This window comes from Limanda limanda, chromosome 4 (assembly GCF_963576545.1).
Source record: "Limanda limanda chromosome 4, fLimLim1.1, whole genome shotgun sequence".
In the NCBI taxonomy this organism is placed as follows: Eukaryota; Metazoa; Chordata; class Actinopteri; order Pleuronectiformes; family Pleuronectidae; genus Limanda; species Limanda limanda.
Window position 1 is genome coordinate 24344475 of NC_083639.1, and position 26766 is coordinate 24371240.

The window sequence follows — 26766 nt, forward strand, 5'->3', positions numbered from 1 at the left end:
AGTTTGGCTTTCAAACATGCAAAACGCAGCGGGAGGTTTTCTGGACAGCAACAAATCCTCCATATTATTCAAGCAAGACATGGAGCAGCTTGGTGCATCAGGCAGATCTCTGTGCAGCGGGGAGCACAGGATTTTCTTTACAACACATAAGAGTGTAAGCTCTTATCACCACAACCTCTCTTGACATATTCATCTGTGTCTTCTACGGCTATTATGCCGCATTTTTTTCTTCAAGAGCTTTCTTTTCTATTTTAGTTTTGCGTGTTAGAAGCGTCATCCACCTTGGTCTCAGTTAAGTTACTTTTTTGGAATCTTTGTGTTGTGTCATTTCCTGTTTTATTTTGACCTTCACCTCTTGTTTCACCTGTGTCTCATTTAGCTGTGTCTCAATTTCAGGAGCCGGATCCTACAGAGACCTTTACAGCAGACGTTGGCTGCATCCTTTGGGCTGACGCCTCCTGTTCTTCTGCACTGGGGTTCTTAACTAACGTCTCTTCTGCTCCATTGTTGGACTATACAAAGTCTGTTGCTCTTCTCCAGTCAGAGGTCCAGCCAGACACTATTCCTAATCCCTAGTCACCGGCCCACTAGAAATCTACCCCTTGTCTCCAAAGGGCAGACCAGTTGACCTCTGTTCCCACTCCTTCATCTTCAGGCTGGTCCACCTCTGTTTCTGATAGGCCTTGTAATTGTTTTATCACTTCAAAATAAACAGTGTCTAATTTGCCCTGTGGTTCCCATAAGAGGGTCATAACCAAATGACTGAAGGTGTAGTAATAATAAAGAATGAAAGAATCAAGAATCAAAAAGAATCAGAATCCATGCTGTATCTGTACAAACATATGCAGAGTGAAACTACTGAACTAAGCTACAATAGCTGAGGAACAATAGTAAAGGTGAAGTGAATTAAAAGTATCCTTACTTGACAGGCTCCCAGGATTCTCTTTCAAAGCCTCTGTGAATGGACTGAGCAATGGAGGACTCCATCAGGTCCACGTATCGCACCACCAGGGGGGCGTAGAGGTCCTGCAGGTGTTTGTGAAACTTCCCATTGCACATGTTATCTGAGAGGGGGAACAAAGAAGCACACAGGCAGTAGCAGGCACCGCTGAGCGAGTTTGGGATTGAGTTTGTGATACGAGCCCACATGGTAAAAATGTACATTCAATATCTGTTTACAAGTAATCTAATGAGAGATATATAGTACAGAGAGGCGGTGGACTAGTGGCAGAAACTTGGACTATGGGCAGAAAAGGTCTCTAGTTCGTCTCTGGTTCGACTCCACGGAGAAACAACAAAAAGACGAATGATCTGTCCAAAAATCCAAGAGGATTCTCTCTACCCTGTCTAGTGCCCCTGAGCAAGGCACCTTACTCCCCCAACATCTGCTCCCCGGGCGCCATACATGGCTGCCCACTGCTCTGTGTGTCCTGCACCAGATGGGTTAAAAGCAGAGGTTAAATTTCCCTCCTTGCAGGGTGCTTGTGCATGTCTGTGCATGTGTTTGGGACAAATAAATAAATGTATCTTAAGAATGCATTACTGTGTACACGTCGATGCTAACAACACTTTTAAATGTTTATGTGCCTGTTCTGAGATAAATCTGAAAGGCAGTGAGATGAGTAACAGAGAAGCCCTTTCCTAGATGGTGATAATGGACAAGAGTTGGTGTTTGTGGCTGGTTAGCTGCTCATTAGAAGGGATGACACAGCATATTCTTTTTTCAATCTCTCCAAACAAAAGGTCGGCGTATCAGGGTATTTCTAAATTCAACTCGTCACACACATTTCCCCCAGTCTCCGCCGGCTCCCAACTGGTAAAAAGGCAACACTGACAAAGACCACAGGAGATAAAATGGAGGCCAGTGTGTGCTAATGTGATGCCTCACGGCTCCATGCAGTGTGTCTGCTTTTCCTCTCCCTCTCCCTCTTTGTTTTTCTCTCCCCCTCTGAGCATGTGTGTGTTTGTGTTTGTGTGGTGCTGGCACTGGAGTCAAGGTCACTGATACACACTAGGTGCAATGTTTGTCGTGCTCCCTGATTGCCACTCTCCCAATTAGCCACTTGAGCGGCTGCTGTCCACTTGGATGTGTTGTGTCCAGGAGTGTGTTCCCAGGGCTCGCTCTGGCCCAGCTACCACTGCTTTAGACGTCATTAACTCCTCGAATGGCAGCCCGACTTTGGCGCCTGTCTAGTGCCAAGGCTATTTACTGCTACATAAGTGCACCGCTGTGGGGCAACAGCGCAGATGACCTTCTGTGGAAAAGATGTCCCCATGATGTTATGCTTTGCCTTGCTGAAGTGTGGACTTGTTACGCTGTTTGGGCGATGGGGGGTTCTGTTGGGTCTTCTCTTGGTATTGGTGATGGTTTGTTTGGGGATGACCCTCTGGTGATACTGCTACACATTAACAGTGTGGGCTGTGGCTTTGCACGATGACAGCCAATCAGAAGAGGAAGGATGGTACACTGATTTATTGTCTTCATTGTCTCCACTGATATCACAAATAAGGGTCAGGTTAATAATCATGACTTGTACCACTGTCTTCTGTGTGACCCTGATGTCATGTTATCTGAGGTTGGAGACTAACAGATTTCCTTCATTACCAACTGTGAGGTGGAGAAGGATACTGGTGAGTATATAAAAGGAAATAAGCATTTTGAGCATGACCTCCACTACAACATCAATGTCAGGATGTCACATTCTCTGATGCTTTAATTTGTCTACAAGGTTTAGGCATAATATATGTGTGAGATATTGTATCCTAGTAAAACATTATTTAATTTGTGCAAAAATTTACTTTGACAACAAAGAGCAAATCTGAATGAACCTTTTCTGATCGGCACAAAGGAGAGGATCAAAGAGAAAGAAAATATGAGCGGGTGTGCAGTGTTCTGACAGCGCGCAAAGCAAGAGTTTGAATGAGTATAGAGTGAAACTAAATCAGAGGTTTCATAGTTAGACACTTATGTGGATAATGAAAAAAACTCAAATGCATTTACTGAGCACAAAATATAATTTGATTTGCTCAAACAATTGCATATCATTTTTCTTCAAATATAATTAATGTGCTAGCAAAAGGTATTCTGTGCTCTTGATCTCAAATTGCTTGCACAGAAATGAGGCACAAGTTTAACACCATTAAGATAACCCAAAAAGCGTAACTCTGGAGGAGTGCAGAGTGCTTCTATCTTCACCAGATGTGCACAAATCCACAGCCAAGGAAAAGTCTCGATCAAATTGACCATTTCCTCCTGTTTGAGTGATGATGTCAGAAACTTTAGTGTCTATGCTGTGAAAAGCAACACATATTCTGTTGGTTTTAACTGGATTTTTTAACAATAGAAATTCAAAATAACACAAAGCCTTATCTCTCTATATTAATATTATGGTTGGGAATTGGCAAAAATGTGACGATTCAATAGTATTGCGATATTTGGGCCACGATTCAATAGTATTGCGATTCTGCGATATATTGCAATACTGCAAGTACTGCGATTCGATTCTGCGATTTATTGCAATTCATGTCCACCATATTATTCAAGGCATTACAAAAAATGAGGAAAATAAGACTGCTCAACTCACTTCAAATGTCACATTTAATTTTGTGAACAAGGGTTAGGGTTAGGGTTACAGGACCTTTGTAGTTATTTTCTGACCTCTCACATGAACACTGAGCTCAATCATATAAATAAGAGTAACCTAGAGTTTCAATCAAATTGAGACCTGCAAGGTCATGACCTAAAATGTTAAATTCATTTGGGAATATTGGCATTTTTGTTCAGAAAAAGGAGTTGGTCAACATGCTCAGATGTTAAAGTGCTCCTCTGGGCCGTTACTATATCTCCTGCAGTGGAGAACATCCTTTCCGCACACACACTAGGTATCTTTTAAACTCTGAAACTCTCCTCATCATGCTTTGCCAGCCAGGGGCTGTTACATATATAATTGTAAATATTTTTTTTTTTTTTTTTTTTTTTAAATATTGCAATACTTGTGCTACATTATCGATATAATCGAGGGCGCAAAATATCGCGATACTGAACAGAATAGATTTTTTCCCCCACCACTAATTAATATAGGTGTTATTGAAAAGGGCAGGTTTGAAGGAAAGATCAAAATGATGCAGCCTACCAAAAGTTGCTCCTCAGTGTTCCTGCAGGCAAGTGTGTGCAGCTCATTAATATACTAGTGAAATTGAAGATGTTTTTGCTGGAGTCTTGCATTACATCTTTTTCGAAGCACAATTTGTAGCCAGTCATTTGTTGTCAGTTGGGGTTTGTTTTTAATCACCACTGTGATATTGCTAGCGGCTGTAGCTATGTCCATCGCTATGTACTTCAGGAGCAATTTTCCAACAACAGACAATATGGAGCAAAGAAGTGGCCAATTTGAAGACACTAACAAGTGAGCATAACAAGCTATTTGCAGTCATCTTTGCTGAGCTGAATGAGTGGCCGGCGCTCTGCCTTCTCCTTGACTCCTGCCTGACAAACTGAAAAGGGGAAGCATTCCCCAGGGACAATTAGCACCCTGCAGATTGAGTCCTCATTGTAACAGTGTATCCTTTACAGCACCACGGACAGCTCCACAGTGTTCCTGCAGGCAAGTGCGAGCAGTTCATTAGAGAGATGACTGGCCTACAGCAACCAGCAGCATCAAGACCTGACTATTATCTTCAGTTAGACACTGTTGTCTCTGCTCTTTCTTGCACACGCATACACGCATACACACAGACACACAGACACACAGACACACAGACACACACACACACACACACACACACACACACACACACACACACACACACACACACACACACACAAACACCTACACAAGCCAAAAGTAGACGTCTCATATTGACAGGAATGTTTTCATAGACATTTGAGGGATGTTTCAGGGAGACTGGTGTATGCAGTCAACAGCAGTTTTATACCTTCCTTACAATTGTTCTCAGTTTTGGTTTTTGATTATAAAATAGAGCTGAGTGATTAAAATTTCATAAACACTGATGAAGACTTATTAATTTAAGATTAAGATTAAGATACATTTTATTATCCCACACACATGCAAAGACATGCACAGGCACACTCGTGCAAGGGGAAATTGAACCTCTGCTTTTAACCCATCTGGGGTTGCTGCTTCCCATCCTGTCTAGTAGCAGTGCAAAAGCAAGAGACATCCCGGAAACAAAGCTACTTCTAATCATTCATAGTCATGATGTTCATAATAATGTCTGGAATGAATGCATAACGGTTCTAGAATCAGAGTAGGTACAGCAGAATGCACATAATGTATACAAATGCAGATTGGTTGCAAACAATGTAAAATGGTTGACAATGTTTTATCACCATCAAGTATGCATCTAAAGCCGTCAGTCAGGCCTGTAGACCCCCAGGATCCTTCCTCACTTATTATAATCAACTGCAGCTATACTTCAGTCTCCTCACTGACTTGTATGTTAGGTATCAATAGCTCGTCACTCACAGTCCATCCTCAGGAAGTCGTTGAGCAGTTGGAAGAGGGGGAAGCTGTCCCAGCTGTCCGGCGGCTGGACTTCAAGAGCTGCGTCCATGTCGGCTGAGTAGAGACACAGGAAGGTCTCAGCATGCTCCACCATCAGATCTGACCACCAGGCAAAGGCCTTCACTCAGAGGAAGGTAAAGACAGAGAAAAGAAGCCGAAATACAGGGATAGGAGGGAAATCAAGAGATTGAGAGGGAAAGCAATAAGTATATAATAATAAATACGACAGAAAGGACATATATGTGCTCCCCAATGGGAAAAAATGTACTATTCACAGTTTAAATCTCATTTAGTATAAACACATTGGTTGTTAACCCCACTGATGCATTGCAACAGTTCGTGGTTTTCTCTCACATTTCACCATATGAGATCAAGAAGTTGCCTCAATGACTTCACTGCACGATCTCCAGGGCAGGATTATTCACAACTTGAAGCAGAAAGAACTGAGCTTGGGCACGGAAGAATCACACACTTTTCTATTGGCCCACAGAGGAAACAGCAGCAGCTCCTCAGCAGCCGTGGCAGGGAGCTACTTAAACACTCACCCGCTGCTCCTTCAGTGAGTCAATCAGAAAAAAGGAGCCAGCGAGCTGTGGCGTGCTCATCTCCCCATCCAACAGACACAGTGAAGTGACTGTGCAGGGACCGGTCTACTCTCATGCACATCCGAAACACTCGCTTCTCTCCATGCACCCCCACTCTTGCCAGGCCTCTTAAGAGGGACCCCCGAGGATCTATGGTGTTTGCTCATTCACATCAAGCTGTCAACGCTGTAATGTGAATATACCCATGGGCTTACGTGGTTGTAGGTGTGTGTGTGTGGGGGGGGAGGTTGGGGGGGGTCATGCACTTGCCATGGGAGTTCTGTTCTTGGTGTTGGGTAGTTTGGCATGAAGGCGCATCCAGTCAGTGTCCCTCATGTAATCATCATTTATAACTATCAGGCTGTTGCACTAGTGTTTTTGTAGAAAATGAGGTGAAAATTGGTGATTACATGAGAGGCACAAATTGGGACCAGAATTACCAGAATTAGAGCCAAATAAGTACAAATTAATAGAGGCTGTTTGCATTGAATTGTGATAACCTTTAGATTTGAATGTGTCTACGTTATGAACTGACAATAAATCAATAAACAAATAAAATCATTGGAATCAACACCAACATTTTCCAGAGTTGGAGTTAGACTAGTTTACAGATGTGCTCACAAAGGCTTTTTTTGATTTTTCCGCAGCATAGCATGATTCACTGAATTGCATGGGTTGTGATAATGTGATCTCTGAGCATGCCTCACATTCTCTCCAGTGTGACTGCTGAAAGATCCAATGTAGATGGAAAGGAATGGTTAATTTAAGGGGAGGACAGGTGACATAACATCTTCATTAAGTTTTCTTACTGAACTGCAATAAATGGCATATGGCTAAACACTGGAATCAGGTTAGCATATTTAGGGATGGTTTGGGGTAGACTCTTAGAAAGCAACGTACAGAGTTGTACTGTTTGAGCCAAGAAGTTCCACAATAAGAACCAAAAGTCAGAACTCTGGACCCTGTTTTCTCGGAGCATAAGTTAATGGGTCCAACAAACACATTGTGTCTAAGTGCTTGTCTGTGTTCCTCATCAGCAAAGGCAAAACTGTTGCTAGCTTAGCGGCTAACAAGCACTGCCACAAGCACTTCATTACCAGTGATCACAAGCTGAACAGGGTTTTAGGTCATTGTTGAGAAGGGAAACATTACTGATCCTTTGCAACAATAGCCGTGTTATAGAGTGCATGCACAGGACTTACAGTAAGGGAAGGGTGGGAGATGGGGCACATGGCACTGAGAATTTCACATACCTCTTTTCCCTGTTCAAGCATTTCCCCGCAAACCAAATAAGTCAGTGAAATAAAAAGCAGAGAGGGAGTCAATTTTGTTTTGTTTAAATAGCAAAGTGACAAAAATGTGATTTACAGTAATGTATGTTCATTACACAGCATTTACAGCAAAAGCACAAAAGATCTTTAAATGCTTTCTTCATGTGTGCACCTCATTTAATTCATCATCTGAAACGAATCCCGAGATCCACTACTATTTTAATGATTGTAGAAACTGAACTGAATCAATGGTTAACATATGCTATGAGAACGAATGAGATTTCTGAAGTCAGCCAATGCCCAATACATTAACCAAACTCTGTGACTGATGAAACTGATGTGGTGAAATTCTCCCTGCTGCCAGTGTAGGCTACTCTTCACTAAATCTGGCATTTCTACAAAACAAAACAAAAATGTGTAGCATTATGCTCACATTCCAGTGCAAGGGTTATAGAATCATACTTGATTTAAATATGTTTTGTAATTTTAATTTGAGAAAACCATTTGCTCCCACCGAGACTTGCAATCTTCTTTCTCGCGAGGACTTCATTTGGACTTAAATGGGAGTACACTGTCAGCAGAACGACTTATCTTTCAGGCCATTGTAGGTGTGTCTGGACAGGTTACACAGACTGTTACTAATATCACACTACACTACACTATGGACCAATGACATGTGTCTACGAGACACTAACAGGTGCTAAACTGGTAACATACAGTGGATACAAAAATCCACACAATATGGCACTCATAAGCGGCGGCTGTGGCTTAGGGGGAAAGGCTGTGTAACTCTAACCACAAATCGGCGATGCAAACCCAGATTCCCTCATTCTGAAGTGTCCTTGGGCAAGATACTGAACCCCAAATGTTCCTTTTTTATAGAGAAAATGCTGCACATAAAACATAAAAACACTGTATGGATGTGTGTGTGAATGGGTGAATGGCAAAACATGTACTGTAAAGTGCTTTAAGTAGTCATCAAGACTAGAAGAGCACTATATATATATACAGACAATTTACCATTAAATGCATTTCTAATAAAAGTGACATTTTATGTAGTTTGAAACATCACTGGTTGTTGTCTCATTGTTTACAAAAAAGAGTCAATAAAAGATAATCATAATGTCGTGACATATATAATATATTATTTCAGAGAGTCATTGGAATATTTGACCAGAACTCGATTATCTTGTTATGATGTTCAAAAAGGTGAATCCGATATCTAAGGTGATATAACAGAGATTATTAGAATATAGACTTGAAATGCTATAGTCAAAACATAAATTTTTAATGACTCAGTATTTGCAGTGCATATGTTTATGCAGTCCTGTTCAGTACTCTAACACACCCCCCCTTCTGTTAAGCTGACAGAAAACCAAAAATATACACTCATTTTGTATTGTATGCCTGTGAAAATTACATTGCTGGAAATTTCCTAACAGTGTTACTAAACTGCTCACTTGTTTAATCTCAGGAAAATGCCTTTATTGAATGTGTTTATTGTATTTAATGTTGTTACTTATGCCTGATTTGATGCAGCAGCACCAATAATCTGAAAAAAATTTCTCCCATGGGAGACAATAAAGGAACCTTTGCCTTAAAGGTGACATATTATGAAAATTCCACTTTTGTAGTGCTTCTACACGTTAATTTGGTTATCTGGCATGTCTACCGTCCCAAAAACTCTGGAAAAAAACAACTCCCGAGATTTTTTGTGGTTCCTCTCTGTCAGAAACGATACTCTAGAGTGCGTCCAATGGGATTATGACCACAATACACATCATAGACACACCATACCCATGTAGGGAGTCTCGCTACATGGCCTTGAACCACCATCGCCATCATCACCACCGGAGTGACCCTCCACCCTCCTCAGATTGACCTGTTTTGGGTGGGGGTGTCACCGGTGAGATGATGGTGACCCCTCACCCAAAACAGGTCAATCTGAGGAGGGCTGTTTTAGACAGGGTAAAAAGGCTGCTGTTTTAAATGATCCTTGTAGTATTTTGACCAAAATATGTTTCAGACATTTCATTAAGACCCCAATGAACCATATCAACTGCGGTAAAATGGGCATAATATGTCACCTTTAAGTCACTTGAGAAACTGAACCCTATTTGATAAGACACTTTTCTTGATCGTATGATGATGGAATGAAGATTTTTCTCAATATGGTATGCTCGTGTGAAAGCTGACGGATCTCAGTGATGACCCCAGCTGCTTTCAATAGCCCCACTTTCTCTCATTACCAGCCCATACTGCCCTACAGTGAGTGTGTGTGAGAGAGAAAGAGAGAGCAGATGCATACACGTATATGCAGGCACACGTACCTCAGCATGGTGTTCCTCGTTTTGCTGAAGGACCTCAATCACCAGCTCGGCCAGGCGGATGGTGTCCTCCAGCTTTTTGGCAGGAGTGACTAAACGCCCTACATTCTCTGGAGCACAAATGTCAGAGGTTAGTGTTTGTAGCCATCAAGTTCGATCAGTAACTCTTCTTCCTTAAACTGACACTGTATGCATGCAACCTTAATTTTATATGAACAGACTTTGTAAGATTTTTGAAAAAATAAATCTTTTGTTTTTAGTGCAGTATTTGATAGGCTACTCAGGTAAAAAACATTCATGCTATTCTGCTTACTCCCAAACACAGGAGCTAAATGATTAAGTCACTCACAAATTTTGGATATAGTTGCTGCCTCAAAAGTGATCCTTAGTCCAGTTTATAGCCTGAGCCTAAATCACTGGGACAATCTCATGGTCATATTCAAATTACACGAATGAAATATCAACTTATGTAATTAGGGCTGGGTATCAGAGATGAGTAACTTTTAGTCTTAGTTTTTTGGGTTGTTTTAAATAATTTTCTTAATTGCCCGCTATTTTTCCTTGAAGCCACATCCAGCTGCTACATTTAACACATTGCTTGTTCTACCCAGCCCTAGTTATACTGTTATACCAGCTCTATTACATATTTTATGTAAACACTATTCCCATGAGTGCCAAAGTTGGGTGGCAGGAAATAGTGATCCTCTGTGGTATGTAGCAAATGAATCATGTGCCAACAGCAATGATGTCATCCAGAGAGAAAGTGGCTATAATGATGAGGGATGTAAACAGCATGTACATTGAACACTCATCATGCAATGATGTGGTGGGTATGTTGTGCTGATTTCCTCAGAATCTGACCTTAAGGGTTGTGAGGCTGAATCTCATTGTGTTTGTATAATGAGGAAATGTAGAGGGCGTTTCATGTAAATTTGACTTCAGCACCATGCCTGTTCCAAGAGAGGACCAACGTTATACCATGGCGAGATAGTGCACCTGACTTCGATCCCTTGACAGATGCCTGCTGGCAGTGACTAAACATGGGTGCTTTTTAATTTAGCCCAGCTTTATTTTTGGCCATGGTATAAGCATGATAATGCACCCCAAGGCTATCTGATATAGAAGCTAATGGATTCTGCATAAGAAAAACAGTGATATTAAGCAGAGTGGTTCCATTTCATCCATTGTCTTCAAGTATCAGGACACCAAATTCTGCATTATCACTTACAATAGAGCAGCAGAAACATTTGCAGGTAAGCTTTAAATGGTGAGGGTCTAAAGGGAAAAGATTGGAAAGGTTGGTGTGGTTAATATTGATATCAATACTTCACATTTAGTGTGACCCTCCAAGGATACTATCAAAACTGAAATTGCCCTTTATAAGAAAAAGGTCACAACTCCTGCTTAAACTTTAGAATTGTTATTCTCCTCTCTGAGACATGCTGTTTTTAAGATCTTAAGAGGCTTAATTAAGAGCCTCATTTTCCAAACATCATGCTGTTTCTTTTATCTGCTTGTCTGTGTGTTGTTCTCTCTTGTACAACAGTATAACTATTGTGTGTGTGTGTGTGTGTGTGTGTGTGTGTGTGTGTGTGTGTGTGTGTGTGTGTGTGTGTGTGTGTGTGTGTGTGTGCGTGCGTGTGTCATGCTCATTCTGTTGGATACTTAAGAACACAACCACTTGAATTGGCCATGTCAGTCATGACTGTGTTCAGTTCACCTACTAGCAGAGCTCTTTTGGCCCATTGAGGTTGTGTACAGCTCAGCAGGATGATGGGAGATTGTCTGGTTGAGATTAAGTCAAGCTAGCACGGCTGAGAGCTTTTACAGAATGGAACTTTATACTGGTTCAAAGGGGTATTGTCAAGTAATTCGTTGTATAAACTTTTACTTTGTATAGCAGACTACAGTTTTTCAGATATAATTATAAATTACATCTATGATTATTATGATTTTAAATTGATAGAGCTTCATTATTATCAAGTTTCTCTCTGTGCTATATAAAGGTATCTGAACTTGCTTGAGGATCTTGAAGACAGAATCTTTTTTTCAGATAAGAAGTGAAACATTACCCCGTTGCCTTCTTATAGCTCTTTCTTGTTTTTTACTTTAGTCTTTATTGTTTTTATACAAATACATTGTCTCGCACTATAATAATTCAAAATTCAGGTGCCCTGTGTTTTAAGATAGACTTAAAAATTGTAAACATATCTTTTAACTTTGGGCTATTTGTAAGGGTTACAGCAAAAGCTGTGGTATTGATTGTGATGATAAACACTACACTAGAGGATTTGCCGTTTAGTGACACAGCAATAGCATTAAATCAAAAAAATGATATTAATACTGGGCCAGCCACATCAACCTGACCATGAAGAGAGAAATTGGTAAGAATTTGAACTCTGATTATTTAGATTGTTCCTAAAAATGCTCAACATCGTTTATCTAAATTCTGTGCCCTTATCCAAGAAAATGCTTTAAATACCAGTCATTCTAACATTTTAATTCCATGCTTGCACTTTGCCTCTGTTAATTAATGTATCTGCTGAAGTTGTTTTCACTGGTAACATGTAAACAAATAAATTGCTGCATTTTTAAGTCAGCGAATCATTCATGCACTTCTGTCAAATTTTGTCCATGTTAAAATACTTAAGCTTATTACAGACAATATGCGGTTGAGTCAAATTTTTACAACTATATTTTTTTCCTATTTTGCACCTACTTTATAGACTTTGTTTTTATTATTATTCGTCCCATTCCTGCAAAACCCTCTCAGTGTCAATAAAGGTTTTATCTCAATTGAGATTCAGAGTAATGAAAAACACCACATGGGGGAGGGGGGCACTTATGCTGTCACAACATTCCTGACACATGTCCTGTAGAGTTTCTCTGCCTTTGCTGACCAATGCAACAGGAACATTGTGACAGGGTTTATGGTGGTATGATATAAAGTAGACTGGATGTGTTCCTGTCAGGAACAGCAGAGGTTAGGCATACAGCACAACGTCACCTGGATCCTTCCGTTTTTTCTGAGATTTATCCACTAAGTAAGGAAGTTCAATTTAGAGAAAAACTGAATGGGTTGCAGGGATGGACAGAAGGTAAAGAGAGAGAAGGGGAAGAGTCAGGTAGAGGGTGTAAGAGAAGAGATCATTCAGTAGTCAAACCAGAGGAAATAGAAAAAAGGTGTCAGAAAAAGAGGTAAAGTTAAGTTGACATTTAAGTATCAATCCATTTGTCTTATGACAGCAGTCTCTAAACCAGAGAGTACTTCCTCATTTTGTAATATAGGAAGAATATATCAGAAGAACAAACAAAAAAAGAAAAACACAAAGAATCTCCAATAAAACTCAAATCTAATATGGGGAAAAAACATAAATATCTGTTACAATTATACATCAATACCAACACGAAAATCTGCTGTCATTCAAAAACAGAGGCATGTTCACGATGGAAATGTGTTATTTACAACAATGTTTCACTCAAACCTCAGAGAACTGACTTAAATACCTTTTAAATAAATACAGGATGTGGGTGCTCCGATTGAATGTATCATGCCCATAAACACGTCGGAGTATTTACACACAAGCAAAGTAAAAATGCATTCAAGTCACAGACAGAAAAAGAAAATTTTTGGCAAGACATACAAGAAACTCACAGAAAGATCAGAGTATGTTTTGCTTTTGAAACATATTAAGAAACAGCTTGACTTTTAGACCTAAACAACAGGTACAAACCTAAAAACACACCAATGCCAGGCAGAAATGAGAGGTTGCTTGTTGTGGTTAGATGTGCTGGTTTTGGGAGAAAAATCAAAGTGCAGAGGTGGGGTGGGGTGGGGGGGGGGGGGGTGGGTGGTAAGGCTGGGGAATGAGGAAGGTACTCACGAATGGTTAAATCCATCACTTGAGACGCCAAGCAGAAGACAGGGTGCTCATACATCTCTCTCTTTTTCCCTATAGAGAAAGAGGGTGGATACCGAGGCATGCGAGAGGCCAGGGTCAGAGTGGATGAGCACAGAGGTCACCAGGGTTAGACTGATATGAAGTTTTCAAGGCCCTTGTCTGTAATTTTTGTCTTGCTAATAAGTATATTATAATTTCACAATTGTCATTGAAACTTATTGGCATATTCAATTCAAATAAAAAATATTGTTTCAAAGGTGCAATATGTAGCATTTTGAAATCTGACTGTAATATGAGCCAGTTAATCACAATAGTGGTATTCTGAAACAAGAAATAAAGTCAAATACAGAACTCAATTTTATTAACTCTTTTGTGTATTATACCTAAATGAAAGCAATGTGTTAAAGCAGAGGTCTGTCAAATACGTCTTAATAAAAAAAAAAGCCCTTAAAAGCCAAACCTCCGTGCACCTCTAGTCGGCCTATAAAAGCCCTGTAGCCTATCACTACTATAGCTAGGCTGGAACAATCAGACCACACCACTGTTCCCAGCAGGAGCTGGCTCAGTCAGGCATCCCAGTGAAGCAGGCACCGGAGAAACAAAAAGACGCTTGTTGTGTATGAGCTACACAAGTGGTGGCTGGAGGTACTGCAGTGTGCACAGCAGTTGTACGACAGGCTGCTGGAAAGGGTTAGTTGTTGTTCTGAGAGACCCAAGTTATGTGCGTCAAATAAAGTTAACTGTCTAAACTGAAGGCGTGGTCCGCAAGTCATTAGACACAACAACGCTGGCCAGCCAATACACTGACAGTATACGCTGGGCTTCACCCACAGTGATGCAATGTTGGAGGGATGGAGCATATCCTCTCTACATAGATTTCTGAAACAATGGCAACATTTAAGACACTTAGCCATTGCCACGCATCCAAAACACACTTGACACCTTCCCACTTATCCCCACATTGGATCAAACTGACCGCCAGAGCATGGCAAAGAAAATTTTCTTTACCAGAAATGTATTGTTACAATGGAAGTTCCTGCCATGTTAACTGACAATATTATAGCAGCTAATGGAATATGTCTTAGCTGGAATATAGTGGGATATCAGCCTGAGCTACATGGTTGCATACTACACATATCTGAAATCCTCTGGTAAAGTCAAGTTTTAAATCGGCTGCCAGACTTTGTCGAAGACACTGCAGTCAATCCCCCCCCACAATAACTTGTAGGCTGTCCAAATCAAAACAGAACTATTGCACCCACCATAGCAGTAGGCTGACAAAATGAATGAACCACAGGCCAAGCCCCTTAAGACACTACAGTAGGCATTGAGAAAATTCTCGGTATGAAATAGACAGCTTCGTATTTTAATCAAAAGACAATGTCCTTTCAGCTGGAAATTATCTGTTACTAAGTAACATGGCATGTTGAAACTGAAGAATATACAGTTTAAATTGATTAATGCCATGGCAAATAATTTATAAATCTCAATTCTACATAAAGCACCTTTTACACCCTTACTATACTTAGTCAGTCCGCATCAAATCCCTCATATATCTTAATTGGATGATGGTGACAGTCAGTGTCCTTCATTTTCATTGAAAGGCCAAGTCAGCCCAAACCATATCAGTCTACCCTTAGAGTACACAGTTTCCAAGCGGTTTGAGGAGTGTAGGGACAGGTAAGAGAGTTTGCAAGTCAAAAGAGAGAGTAAGATGGCATCGCCCCTGTACTGTTAAAAATACATACCATAGTAAATGCAGTATGTTACCATGCATGTTTGGTTGGGGCTCAAAACCTATGGACTGATGAGTTCAAATTAACCATTTGCTCTGCCGAGCAGAAGTCAATTCTGAAATATCATATTTTTCCCATAGGTCAAGAAACCCATCGATATGAAAGAAAGGGAATTTGGGTTTAATCAACAATCCCAACTCAAATACTAAAGTTTATCCTTCTTAGTGTCTTCATGGAGTTTATAGTTTATTTACAGACATCAGTGAATTGTCCATTTTAGGAAAGGTGCCTGTTTGCTGTTTGGGTCTTCTTTCGTGTATCTGAACTAGCTAGATAACCTCTCCTCGATCTGACTTAATTTATAAATCAGACACTACGTGGCTTTTTAGTAACAAGTGTCAAAACAACAAGTAAAATTGATTGAAGACAATTAAAGTAGGCCTTTCCAAGGTAGCAAGTTGACTTTCAGGGATTAACCACAGACAGCAACCTCATATGAATGCATTAAAAAAAAACCGGAACATGTTTCTACGTTTCAGTGGCTGCCTCGTGCGACCATCACATTCGGTTAACCATTCACAGAGAACTGTATTTGTCATTTGTGCAGGTATATGTTTTCATCCCACATTTTTAATTTGACTAAACTACTTTCATTGTCTTAATGTAGCTTCTTTTTTTCACCTACTAAGATACATCATCCTAATTGTTAGAGTTGTTTATTAGTTGTAAAAGCACACAAGTAGAACCTGCGATGGGAATATAACACTTGTATCCACTTGTACATTATTTGGGCGATGAAAGTATACACTAGCTAAACTAAGAACAAATAGGCACAGTGACTATTGTCAGAATGCATAAAAAGGATTGCCAAATATGAGGTATGTACTGTAAACGAAAAAGAATTCTCTTGAATAATTTGGTGACAATAGTTTGAATGGACAAGATGCAACACGCAAGGTGTTGACTGTATATATTTTCACTTTAAGCTCAACTTTGTTCTAAGCCAAGCTATACACCAGGACCAATCTCTGTACTGCACACACGAGGATCCATAGTTTTGAATCACATTAACTGTATGTAAGCTAAAACAAATAATCAACTAATGACAATGCTGCCTTGAAGAAGCTACCAGATAAGTTATCTGACTCTTTTTGGGATAGAATGTTTTAGATGTCTGCAAAATGTTTATGATACCTACTAAAGAACCATGCAACAAAAAAAGAGTTGAACACAAGGAGCCGTCCCATCATGTCTTGTCTATTGGCTTTCCTGTTTTCAAGAGGCAGCAAGTGAGAAGCAGCAGAAGCCAATAGACAGGAAAAAGAGGGGAGTGAGGATGGAAGTCATCAGAGAGCAAAGAAGAGAAAGGCAGACAAAATAAAAGGAGCATCACTACAGCTACTAGGCAGACCAGAGTGGCAGGCAGAGGCAGTAAAGGTCTTAGCTGAAAAAGAAGCTTAGGCATGGTGGACGAAGTCTGCATAAATATTGAGTTGAATGCATTTTTACTTACTGTACATTTTTCAAGATCAGCTGAAGATAAGACATAGTACGTAAGTACATAGAATTGATCACTACGATCAACTATCATTCTATTAAGTGGAATATTAAAGATGATAAGATCTACTCTCTCTGCAGCTGTGAAGAAAAAAGTATTAAAAATCATTTTTAGAACTTGGCAGCAACTGGAAAAATGTAAGTTTGTTTGGAATTACCAAAGTCAACCCCAATATGAAATGGGAAGCTAAATGCCCCAACTTCCACTTGATTACTTCTTCTACTTCTTCAATGACCGAAAAGTTATAATGTTATGTGATAGTATATTTTGGCTTGGCCAAGTTTACCGAACGTTTACTCCTTTTGAGTTAATATCTCACTTGCTCTATAAGTGTCCCACTGGGTTCAGAAATCCTCTCAAACATACCTTTAGAATCTTTAACATCTGAATCCATTTGTGACAGAAAACTCTTACTATAGCCCTCCTTGTCTCAGCAGGGAAGTGTTGTCAAAGAAAACCATGATGTCTAAACAGATCTGTTACTACAATGTACAAACACAGGAGAACAGTGATGGTGTAGTAACCTATACCTTCCAGCTTGGCGTACTCTGACAGGCGTTGGTAATTAACCAAGGCTGCCTCCTCCAGACACTTATGGATCACAGCTTTGACTTCTTCTTGTGTAGCTGGAGTAACAATATCTTTCATCAGAACCTAGAACACACAATTTTATTTAGTTACTTTAAAGCAAACCATATCATGGTAAGACATGGCGAATGATGAGAAATGTCAACATAACACGTAAGCTTAATATTGACTGAAATAGCGGTATTCATCCTTCCAGAAATAAAGATTACTTACCCGTTCAAGCAAAGACAGAGTGGCTTTCAGCGCCCCCTCTGGCCGTCCAAATGGAAAGCAGTACCTGTGGAGGCAACAGAGTGGATTTTAATTTGAGCCCTAAGCAGTCTGGTTTGGTATGGTTTTGCAAATGGTTGTAATTGTACATTGATAGTTCCAACCTGAAATGTGTAATCTGGTTTTCCAGAAGCACACGTAGCCTCTCCTTGATCTCCTCAAAGCGCTCCTTCTCTTCTATCGTAACTGTGCCAATACCGTCAGGCCTGAAAAACAGCGGTGTTTACAAGCAGACGAAAAGGTTAGTCATCCCACCGTTTGTCATTAATGAGGCAGTGATTACCATCCACTGACACAACCAAGATTATGTTGAGAGTGGTGATTATTTATGGATGTCAGTGTTTCAAATTCACTTAATCACAGAAAAAGTCATAGTAACAGAGTTGGGACACTGATGCAGTGTTGTAATGCCAGGTTCTGGGAAAACAACAATAACCCAATAGTGCTGATGGCTGGAACATAGTTCAGGCCCAGGATTTGACTATATCCATATAGAAGGTTTCTTTACCCCTGAAACTCAAAGTGTTTTGTGGACTCAAACACCTCACCCTCCATTGGCATAGTGGTGAGTAGATAATGAGTAAAATTTCATATTTAATTCAGAAAAGGTGGGTGATTTGCTCTGTAGTACAAAGATACTACAAACATGCTTTATTCTCTCTCAGAGATACTGTCAGTCAATCAAAACTAATTATCCACACTCTTTTATATGGACAGTGAAAACAGCAAATCACAGCATTCACAACATTACAGCATCATATTCTCCTCATTTCATTAAAGAGACTGCAACTACAGCTTCATAAGCAGGTGTGTTAATATGTGTATCATAAGTCTTTTGATCGTTTCTGACATGGTTAGGTCACGGTGGAGTGTGAGCAGAGTGCATGTGACAGAAGAGGAGCTGGAGTGGTCACTATGACAGCATGATGAGAAGCAGAAGACACAACACTCTCCCACTGTCCCTCTCAATCCCCCAGCCCCCCACCACCACCCTCAACGCCCCTCCCTTTAATATGTTATTTCAGCAGACAGTGAGATATTGCTGGTATCCTTGCTGCACTCCATGAGTGCATGAGTGCTGTGTTTGATTTCAAAGGGTACAAGTTTGCTCAACATCAGCAATGATCTCATCCAGACTCCTGTCACTTTCCATGGACCTCTGAACAGACACTGTCAGAGTGTCACTGCCACCTGTAGGTCTCTGCTGCTGAAAACCATCACGCTGAGGAAGAAATGTCACATTCAACTTCAGTTTAGACCCCGTTCTTACAGGAGCATGAAAATGGTAATAAGAGGTCAATCTGTTATGTTTTTGAAAATGTATGTGTGCTGTTCTTTGTGTTATGGATTATGGTTAGTCTATCCCTATGATTCTTCCTCAGTGTTTGGTTCCAGAGGTGACTATTTCTTGCAAGATAATCCCTGGCTTCAGCTCATAAATTTTAACAAATTTAAGCTGTCTTTGGTAACCTCTAGTTTTGCTGATCACTGGATGTACTAGAAAGACATTCTAGTAAATCCCACATCCAAATTGGAGTAGCTGTGATTATAAAAATTGATAATAAAAAGCCATCTCACCTTTCACATTCTGGCAGAAAATTAAACAAGAAAATTTCAAACTAATTAAGTCCTACGGGGCTATGTCTTTTCTTTTTCTTTCAGACACGTGTTGTTCCTTGGCAGCTTCCTCATGTTTGCCTGACCAGATGACCTCACAGCTCCAACGACGAAAACGAACAAATGAGCCATCAGTGACAGACAGATGGTAAGCCTGCAACGCTTTCACATCTCCCTTCCACGCAGCAGACATCTGTATCAAGGCCTTAAGAAAGGTTACCATGCAACATGAGATCTCCAACCAAATATCTCAAAACTCCCCTTTCCACTCAGTCAGAGAGTAGCATACTGTTACTCTTGCTTTGTTAATTTCAGAACCATTCTTTCTTTATACACTTTCATTTCAGATATTAAATGTTCTAGAGCTGAATTACTCAATTGATAATTTGCTTGATTGATAGAAAATGATTCAAAAATTGTATAAACTATTTATAATGTCCATTTCTATTTATTATTGAATATTATCTGGTTTCAGAAGTGAAAATTTAACAAAAAATAAATAAAATAAAAATGTCAACGTTGACTTACTGGCTGGTGAGCTTTTTAACATGAAGGTCAAGAACCAAGAACTTAGAATATATTATAGATGTAGAGATTAATAAAAATCAACATTAGTGAGCATTTCAAATTTGATTTGAATTTATGATTAGTGTTTAGATATGGTGTCATTTTTTTATCTCTCCAAACCACATTGCATATCAGAAATCATATTTTGTCTGCGCCTGATTTTTTTCATGTTTCTTCTATTGCTTCTTGCGTGTATAGTGTACTATACAATATATCTATCAAAGAAAAATGTATATTGTGCATCTAATATAACCTCTTTGAATATTATCATTTTATCACTGATGATTACCATCAGTATGTATTTGTATATGTAACTTTCTTCTCGCTCTTGTAGGTCGCCACAGCAGATCTACACTTTTGCTTTTGCAGATGTTTTTAGGCTCCACCCTGACAAACCGAGTTAAGGAAGCCAGATATTAAACCAATATAGCAGGGACATTTGATTTCATTAAGAAGCAGCAACATTTGCATCTGTATGTCATCTATTAAAGTGCACTGTGAAAAATAACTGAGGGAATGTTGACAAATGAACATTGGCAGTGGAATGAAAACATCAAATCCAGCGTGGACCTGTATCAATGTTCAGATGGACACCTTGAGCAGGCGGCTGGGCAACAGTCCAGTCCAGCTTGAAGCACCAACACCTCCAGGCCAGCAGGCTATTGGGAGGGGAGATGGGGGGGGTTGAGGTGTGTACACAGGGCCAAACGCCCCAGTGTTGGTAGTGGAGACATCCGGCCCATCACACATGACAACCTGTCAACCTGTCAAGCCACAGCCTCCAGGCACAGAGGCTGGACTGACAGAGCAGGTCTCTGTTTGATGTGTGTGTACTTGGATGTGTAGCGCTCATTATTTTGGGATTTATGACATAAGAAAAACTACATTTAGATGTGAATTTAAAGTAGGATTTTTTCATTTAAAATATTAATAATAGGCTTTGCTCAACACTGTCCTCTGGTTGAAAGAAACAACTTTTGGATACCAGAGAGTACACAACTCTGTGTATTAGTCCCTTAGCCTCCATAGTTATCTATTACATGTCATTTTTTTGTCTTTAATTTGTCTGCTTTTCTTTCTCTTTCTGTTGGAGGGACTGTCCATCTGTCCATACTGATCAGAAAAGGCCTGGATGGATGTAAATTGTAAACAGTCTGAATTTATAAAGCACTTTTCTAGTCTTGGTGACCACTCAAAGCGCTTTACTGTACCCTTTTTTTGCAATTCACAAATACACATTCACACACATTCATAAAAGTGCAGCTATGGGCAGCCCTTTTTATAGACGAAAGGCAATTTAGGCACAATTTCAGTATCTTGCCCAAGGACACTTCGGCATAGATGCAGACAGGGAGCGAACCACCAACCTTCTAGAGGATGACCGCTGTACCGCCTCTACCAGTGCCGCCCCAAGTGGAGGGGGGCACTTATAAACACTCCCCCTGACCCTTGCTCTCAGTGCTGCAGTGGCCCTCATCTGTCTTTGTTATGCTTCTTGTGCAGACGACAGACTGTTTTTCTGACAGATTTGATGTCCGAGCACATCACAACCGATTAGAGCAAAGGTAAATCTTGCAGCATAGATAACATGGCACACCCTGGAATACAGGACAGAAGACTCCTGTGTCCCAACCAACCTTTTAGGAAATTACACCATTTGATCTCTGATTGGAAACTGCTTCCCCTAAAACAAACTTTAAAAATATGCCTCTGTGTTTAATGTCTCTGTTTAGATGTAGTCTTCACATCAAAGGTGTGTCATTTTTTGTAATATGTAGCCAACCACATCCTTATTAAGTGTAGTAAAGCCTCATTTTAGTCAGTAGAAGACTAGTTAGTAAAAATATAGTGACCATGTACGTCAAACTTCAGCAAACTGCTTTCAAATAAGAGTTTATTATAGTGATTTTAGGGTAAGAGAACATTTAAATGAAAATAAGCCACAGTCATCGCTGGTATGATTTTTTTCATTAAGCTATATATCAAGAAAAATAAACCTCTGAAGGATATGAACCCTGTGCAATAGTCCTGCAATAAATCTTCCTCTTTTAATGTTCGGTTTTGTCAGGACTGTGGCAGAAAGGCTTTGCATGTTCTCCATTTGTTGACCTCAGTAGTTGTTTTGTACTAGTCTATTTTGTGTAGTAAGTGTTTATTATTATAGGCTGTAGAAGACCTTTTAAATATTTTCTTAAGTAAATATTTGGAACATCTTTTCAAACTAGGTAGACACAGTACTGCTCAACAGACTCGATTCAACCCCAAACACATATTCTGCATTAGTGTGCATTTAAACAGCACATTCTATTTCACTGAGCTGGCGTGGACCTATTCGAACTCAAGACCTGATTATCAAGCGTAAATGGCAGTTAAACTTTGTGTGCTTTGGGCACTTCACTAAGGGACAGATTCATTGGCTGGGTTACTGACTTTTCAGTTAGTTCCAACCACAGGCAATGTCCTGTTTTGAAATGCTAATCAATAATGTAACATACATGCCTATTTGTATTTCTATGGCCTTAACATCTCAACACTACCTCAGTTTCTGTGTTGGGTGCTTTGAGGTGAGGTACGTGGTATTCTTCCTAGTGGTTTTGTATTTGCATATACTTTAATTCCACAATACTTTATCTCTGCAGAATTATATTTGAAATGGGAGACCTATATTTTCTCACCAAACCAAGGAGCATATCAAGGTGTGAGGATGATTCAGGCACGCAAGAAAAGACAATGGAAGCGCAGCACATAAAAGTTCATGTAGATATTACTTTGTTTGGAAGTTATTGTTCTTGTAATTTCATTGTTATTGTTTCTAATGTTAACAGTTAATTCAGGTGCTTTCACTTTGGGTTAATATTCATAACAGAGAAGGTTTAACCTGATTGGTTTCAAAACCCATCTGAGTGTCTGATCACTTGTGTTGGTAAAAGAGAGAAAGAAAAACAGAAAAATGTGAAAGGCAATTATCAGCATTTCCAGTTGGCAGCAGTTATTTTGGCAAGTTAATAAAAGGGATAATGGCTCATACCTTTTAGAGAAGATGTTCATATTTTCTACCCTTGTTAGACTGCAATTCAAATTCTATGAGATAACTTACCTTCTAGTTCCTGAGAAAAGGGGGGACTTTAAATCCTTTTTCTTCATGAACTCAATGATTTTGAGTTCTCTCTTAGCAGGAAGCTCAGGGACAGATGGGAAAAGGGCCTTATTGAGTTCGGCCTGAGATACTGGCCAGTTTAACAACTCACACACGCGCTGACTAGATGCAGTTTTGTGGAGGTGCAGGGTTTTGGGCAGAGTGGAAGGAAGGGCATGATGTGAATATGATAAAAGGTTAAAGGAAAACAAGGAAAAAAGACAAAAGAAAGAGGAAACGTGAGCGTGCAAACATGCATAGTGAAAGCAAATTACCATGCAAAAAAAACCTACTTAAATCTGAATGAGTTGGAGGGTCAGATATTTAACTGTGGGGGGAAGCGAAAGAGCCAAGACAAGGCAGTCGTACCTGTTTCCATGCACGTGGGAGGCGCAGAAGGCAAAGCTGTAGTGCAGTAGGGTAGGGTCAATCATGGCTCCGTTCTCCGCCCTCTCCAGTAGATCGCTAAGGTAACATAAATGCCGATGGCAGCCTCGAACACCGTAACGGGCGCAGTACTCGTCCAAGACAAACACCTGACCAGGACTGAACCAGCCCTGTGGGCAACACACATGAGCACTGCTGAGTTAAACATCTGATGAGGTAAAAGTTTCATAATAAGTCATTTTGCCAAGTACAAAGGTCTAGGCAGCCCTCTACTTAAAACACTCACAACTTAGTTATTTCATTAGGCCTTAACTGACTTTAAATCAGGAACACTTTAATGCACAATGCGAATACAGTTATGCTTGGTGCAGATGACTCCATTCTTTGGATGTTCCCTAGATCAGCTAAGCAACATGCTAAGATAAAACAGGGAACACGTGAAAAAAACAGTGGGCGTAGCAGGCAAGATACATTTGTTTACGATGAATACCATTTACCACAACCATGTTTGGACTCAGTGCTAAAAGGTGGAGGCTGGGGGGGTGGTGACAAGTTACCGGCAGCAGGGCGTGAGTGGCAGTGTTGCTGAGCAGGGATCAGTGAGGAGGAGGTCGTATTTAGCATAAAGTGTGTCTTAAATGTGAACGAGCATTTTGATTTATTCAAGTTGTTTTATTGTAGTGTGAAACTGTAAATGAAATCAATACAAAGGTGACTTTTAAATAATATAAATACATTTTATGAAATACATTGATATATGAGCAGAAAATAATTTCTCAAGTTATTATTGACATTAATCTACTACAAATGAACCTACTCAAAGGCATACACAGGCAGATGGAGCTGCTCAAAAATAGAGATCTCAAACCATACTGTTATCTAGCTTGGTTGACAGAAAAAATGGCTGCTGCGAAAAGAGATACTCCGAGGGTCAAATACGTCAATGACTACATTGGTGAATGGAGGCTCCATACTTATCCAATCTGAAGGGAGGTCAGCCTTCTGTAGGTAAGACAGCCAAAAAAAGGCTGTCTTATCTCTGAGCTTGTTACAGGTGACACACTTGTGTAAATGTATCCTGATGCATCCCTTGGTTTGTTTGTTTTGTAGGTTCCAGCAGGAACTTCGGCCCGGTGAGCCAGCTGGTGTTTGAGAGCAACGCTACAGGGACTGTTCGGGTTGCTACATCTGCTGGATTCTGGCTGGTAGGCACGTACACACACCTGCTCAGGGCTCAAGAACTTTCTGATCTAATCTGCTACTTACCTATACATAGAACCTGTGAGTGACATTGTGAATATAACCCAACACGCCTTTGCTGTTGGTGTAAAACATTGTGTCATCAAACTGGACACCAGTTTTGTGAATTCGACTGGACTGACTGCTGCTCCTAGCTCAAGACGTGGCGCTGTATCGACTGACGTATGAGCTAACTTGGCCTTGTCCTTGGGACGGCTGTGGCTGAGGGGTAGAGCGGTCCTCCTCCAACCAGAAAGTCGGCAGTTCTGGCCAGTCTTCCCCATCTGCATTCCGAAGTGTCCTTGGGCAAGAGTCTCATGGTATAGTGATGTCTCCATGGTGGAGAGTTTGTAGTGAATCCCTCCAAGTCAAGTGATCCACTCCGCTTACTTTTGAGCTGGGAGAGGCTGATCCCAGTTAATGATATCAAGGCAAGTGTTGCAAGTAGAAACATTTCTTGTATGGAGATTCGTGCCACTACACAGAGTGGATCAGACAAGCTGTTCACTGTTCAGTAGCAAGCACAACTGTGGGTGAAGGGCTCCTTGGTGCTGGCGTCCTGACAGGTGAATGTTTTGTTGCTCAGGTCCCAGCTCAACCCTAGACTGCACTGCACTGGAAGAGAGTCTAGGTCAAGGTCCTTCACGTCCTTAGCATAATCAGGTAATCTTGCGGAGGTGTATGTTGGACATACCTTGTGCTGCTTTGAATAAGCTTACAGCTTCAATTATGGAAGACATAATGAGGCCATCATCCACATTGGACTCTCTATGTATGAACACTTTTGCTGCATGTGCGAACTCATCCTCTCCATGTAGAGCAGCTCGCCTGAGGCCGCAGGTAGTGACCGCTGGGGAGGGGCTGTTGCCAAATACATGCAATCACGTCCTTTTGTGGACAAATTTATTAATTAGGTCATTGTTCTTGAACCTCAATAATCAGAGGGAGTTCCCTTGATCTTCCCTCACGATAAAACTATGAAAAATCTCTTTTTCGATGTCTGCAGTAACACCCTTCTGTTCACGTCAATAATGCATCAGCTCAACACTCTAACATGCTAATTTTACTTAATGGAAATGCTGTACTTTTAATAACTCTAAGCAGAAGTGCACATTGACGAAACACATTATGATCCTTTGCAGTTGAAGCTAACAAGTGCTATTTCAACCATATTAGGGTGTGCCTTACTACACACCCAGCATCTTCTGCTTCTGCAAATATTTCGGGATAAAAAACATTTAAAAATAAGATGAATGGATGCAGTCAACAGAAATGCTGGAGTGCATTTTATATTTTTATGTTTGCGACACATTCGAAAGATAAGCATTAAAACTGTGCTGAAGGATCATTTTGTCTGTCAGCTCTGCTGTGAAACGCGTGTAGAAAAAAACGGCGAGACCTCAAATCTTTAGAAGAGCAGCTTGACTTCCATGGCAGAACAGCGGCTGAACAGGTAAGGCAGTTCTTATCTGTTAACATGTGCGTGGAAATGAAAAGCATGCCATACCGCAGCCATTTTGCAACGCAACAGCAGCCAGTGTGGCACAGGTGTCAGGTTTAGCTGAAGCAGGAATGGTGGTGCACCATTTCACTAGGCACCAACAGGTCTAAATTGGAAAAGTCATACGAACGAAACCTTAACTGTGACTTCAAAACTAATGTTTTAACATCTGAATAAGTCAGAGTCATTTTGGAAAGTGCGGAGGACAAGCAAGTTCAAACTAAGCATTTTTACCAGGTATGTGTTTGATGAACAAGGACAGTGAAAGGGTGGATCCCACAAAATATCAGAAGATTCTGGATGTAAATGTCGTGCAGTCATTCAAGAAAATTACAATCACAGTACTGTGTAGTCAGAACACAAACTGAATGTGTGTTATGATGTGTTGACCCAATTTTCATCACTGGATAATTTTTGTCAATCATAATAGTACAAAATACATAAACAGCAAAAACATTGAATAGACAAAAGCTGAGTTATAAATGGATGTTGAAGAGTACCAGTGTTTTAGTAACAGCTCAGACTCAACTCAACAACTTTCTCTCAGTGAATTTCCTC

General features: G+C 40.3%; 1 protein-coding gene across 5 annotated transcripts in view; it reads right to left on the reverse strand.

The window, feature by feature from the left end:
- The window catches only part of cadpsa (Ca2+-dependent activator protein for secretion a), a 152105-nt gene that overhangs the window by 42020 nt on the left and 83319 nt on the right, over positions 1-26766 (reverse strand). For 2 of the 5 annotated variants that reach the window (XM_061069907.1, XM_061069904.1), the window contains exons 13-20: positions 23451-23638; positions 17866-17967; positions 17705-17768; positions 17434-17557; positions 9711-9817; positions 7363-7371; positions 5487-5643; positions 923-1064 (exon numbers count right to left, since the gene is read on the reverse strand). In XM_061069907.1, the coding sequence (XP_060925890.1) occupies positions 923-1064; positions 5487-5643; positions 7363-7371; positions 9711-9817; positions 17434-17557; positions 17705-17768; positions 17866-17967; positions 23451-23638 (893 nt within the window). Of the gene's footprint in view, positions 1-922; positions 1065-5486; positions 5644-7362; positions 7372-9710; positions 9818-13591; positions 13661-17433; positions 17558-17704; positions 17769-17865; positions 17968-23450; positions 23639-26766 lie in introns of all 5 variants that reach the window. The other 3 variants (XM_061069905.1, XM_061069903.1, XM_061069906.1) reach the window with 2 other exon arrangements.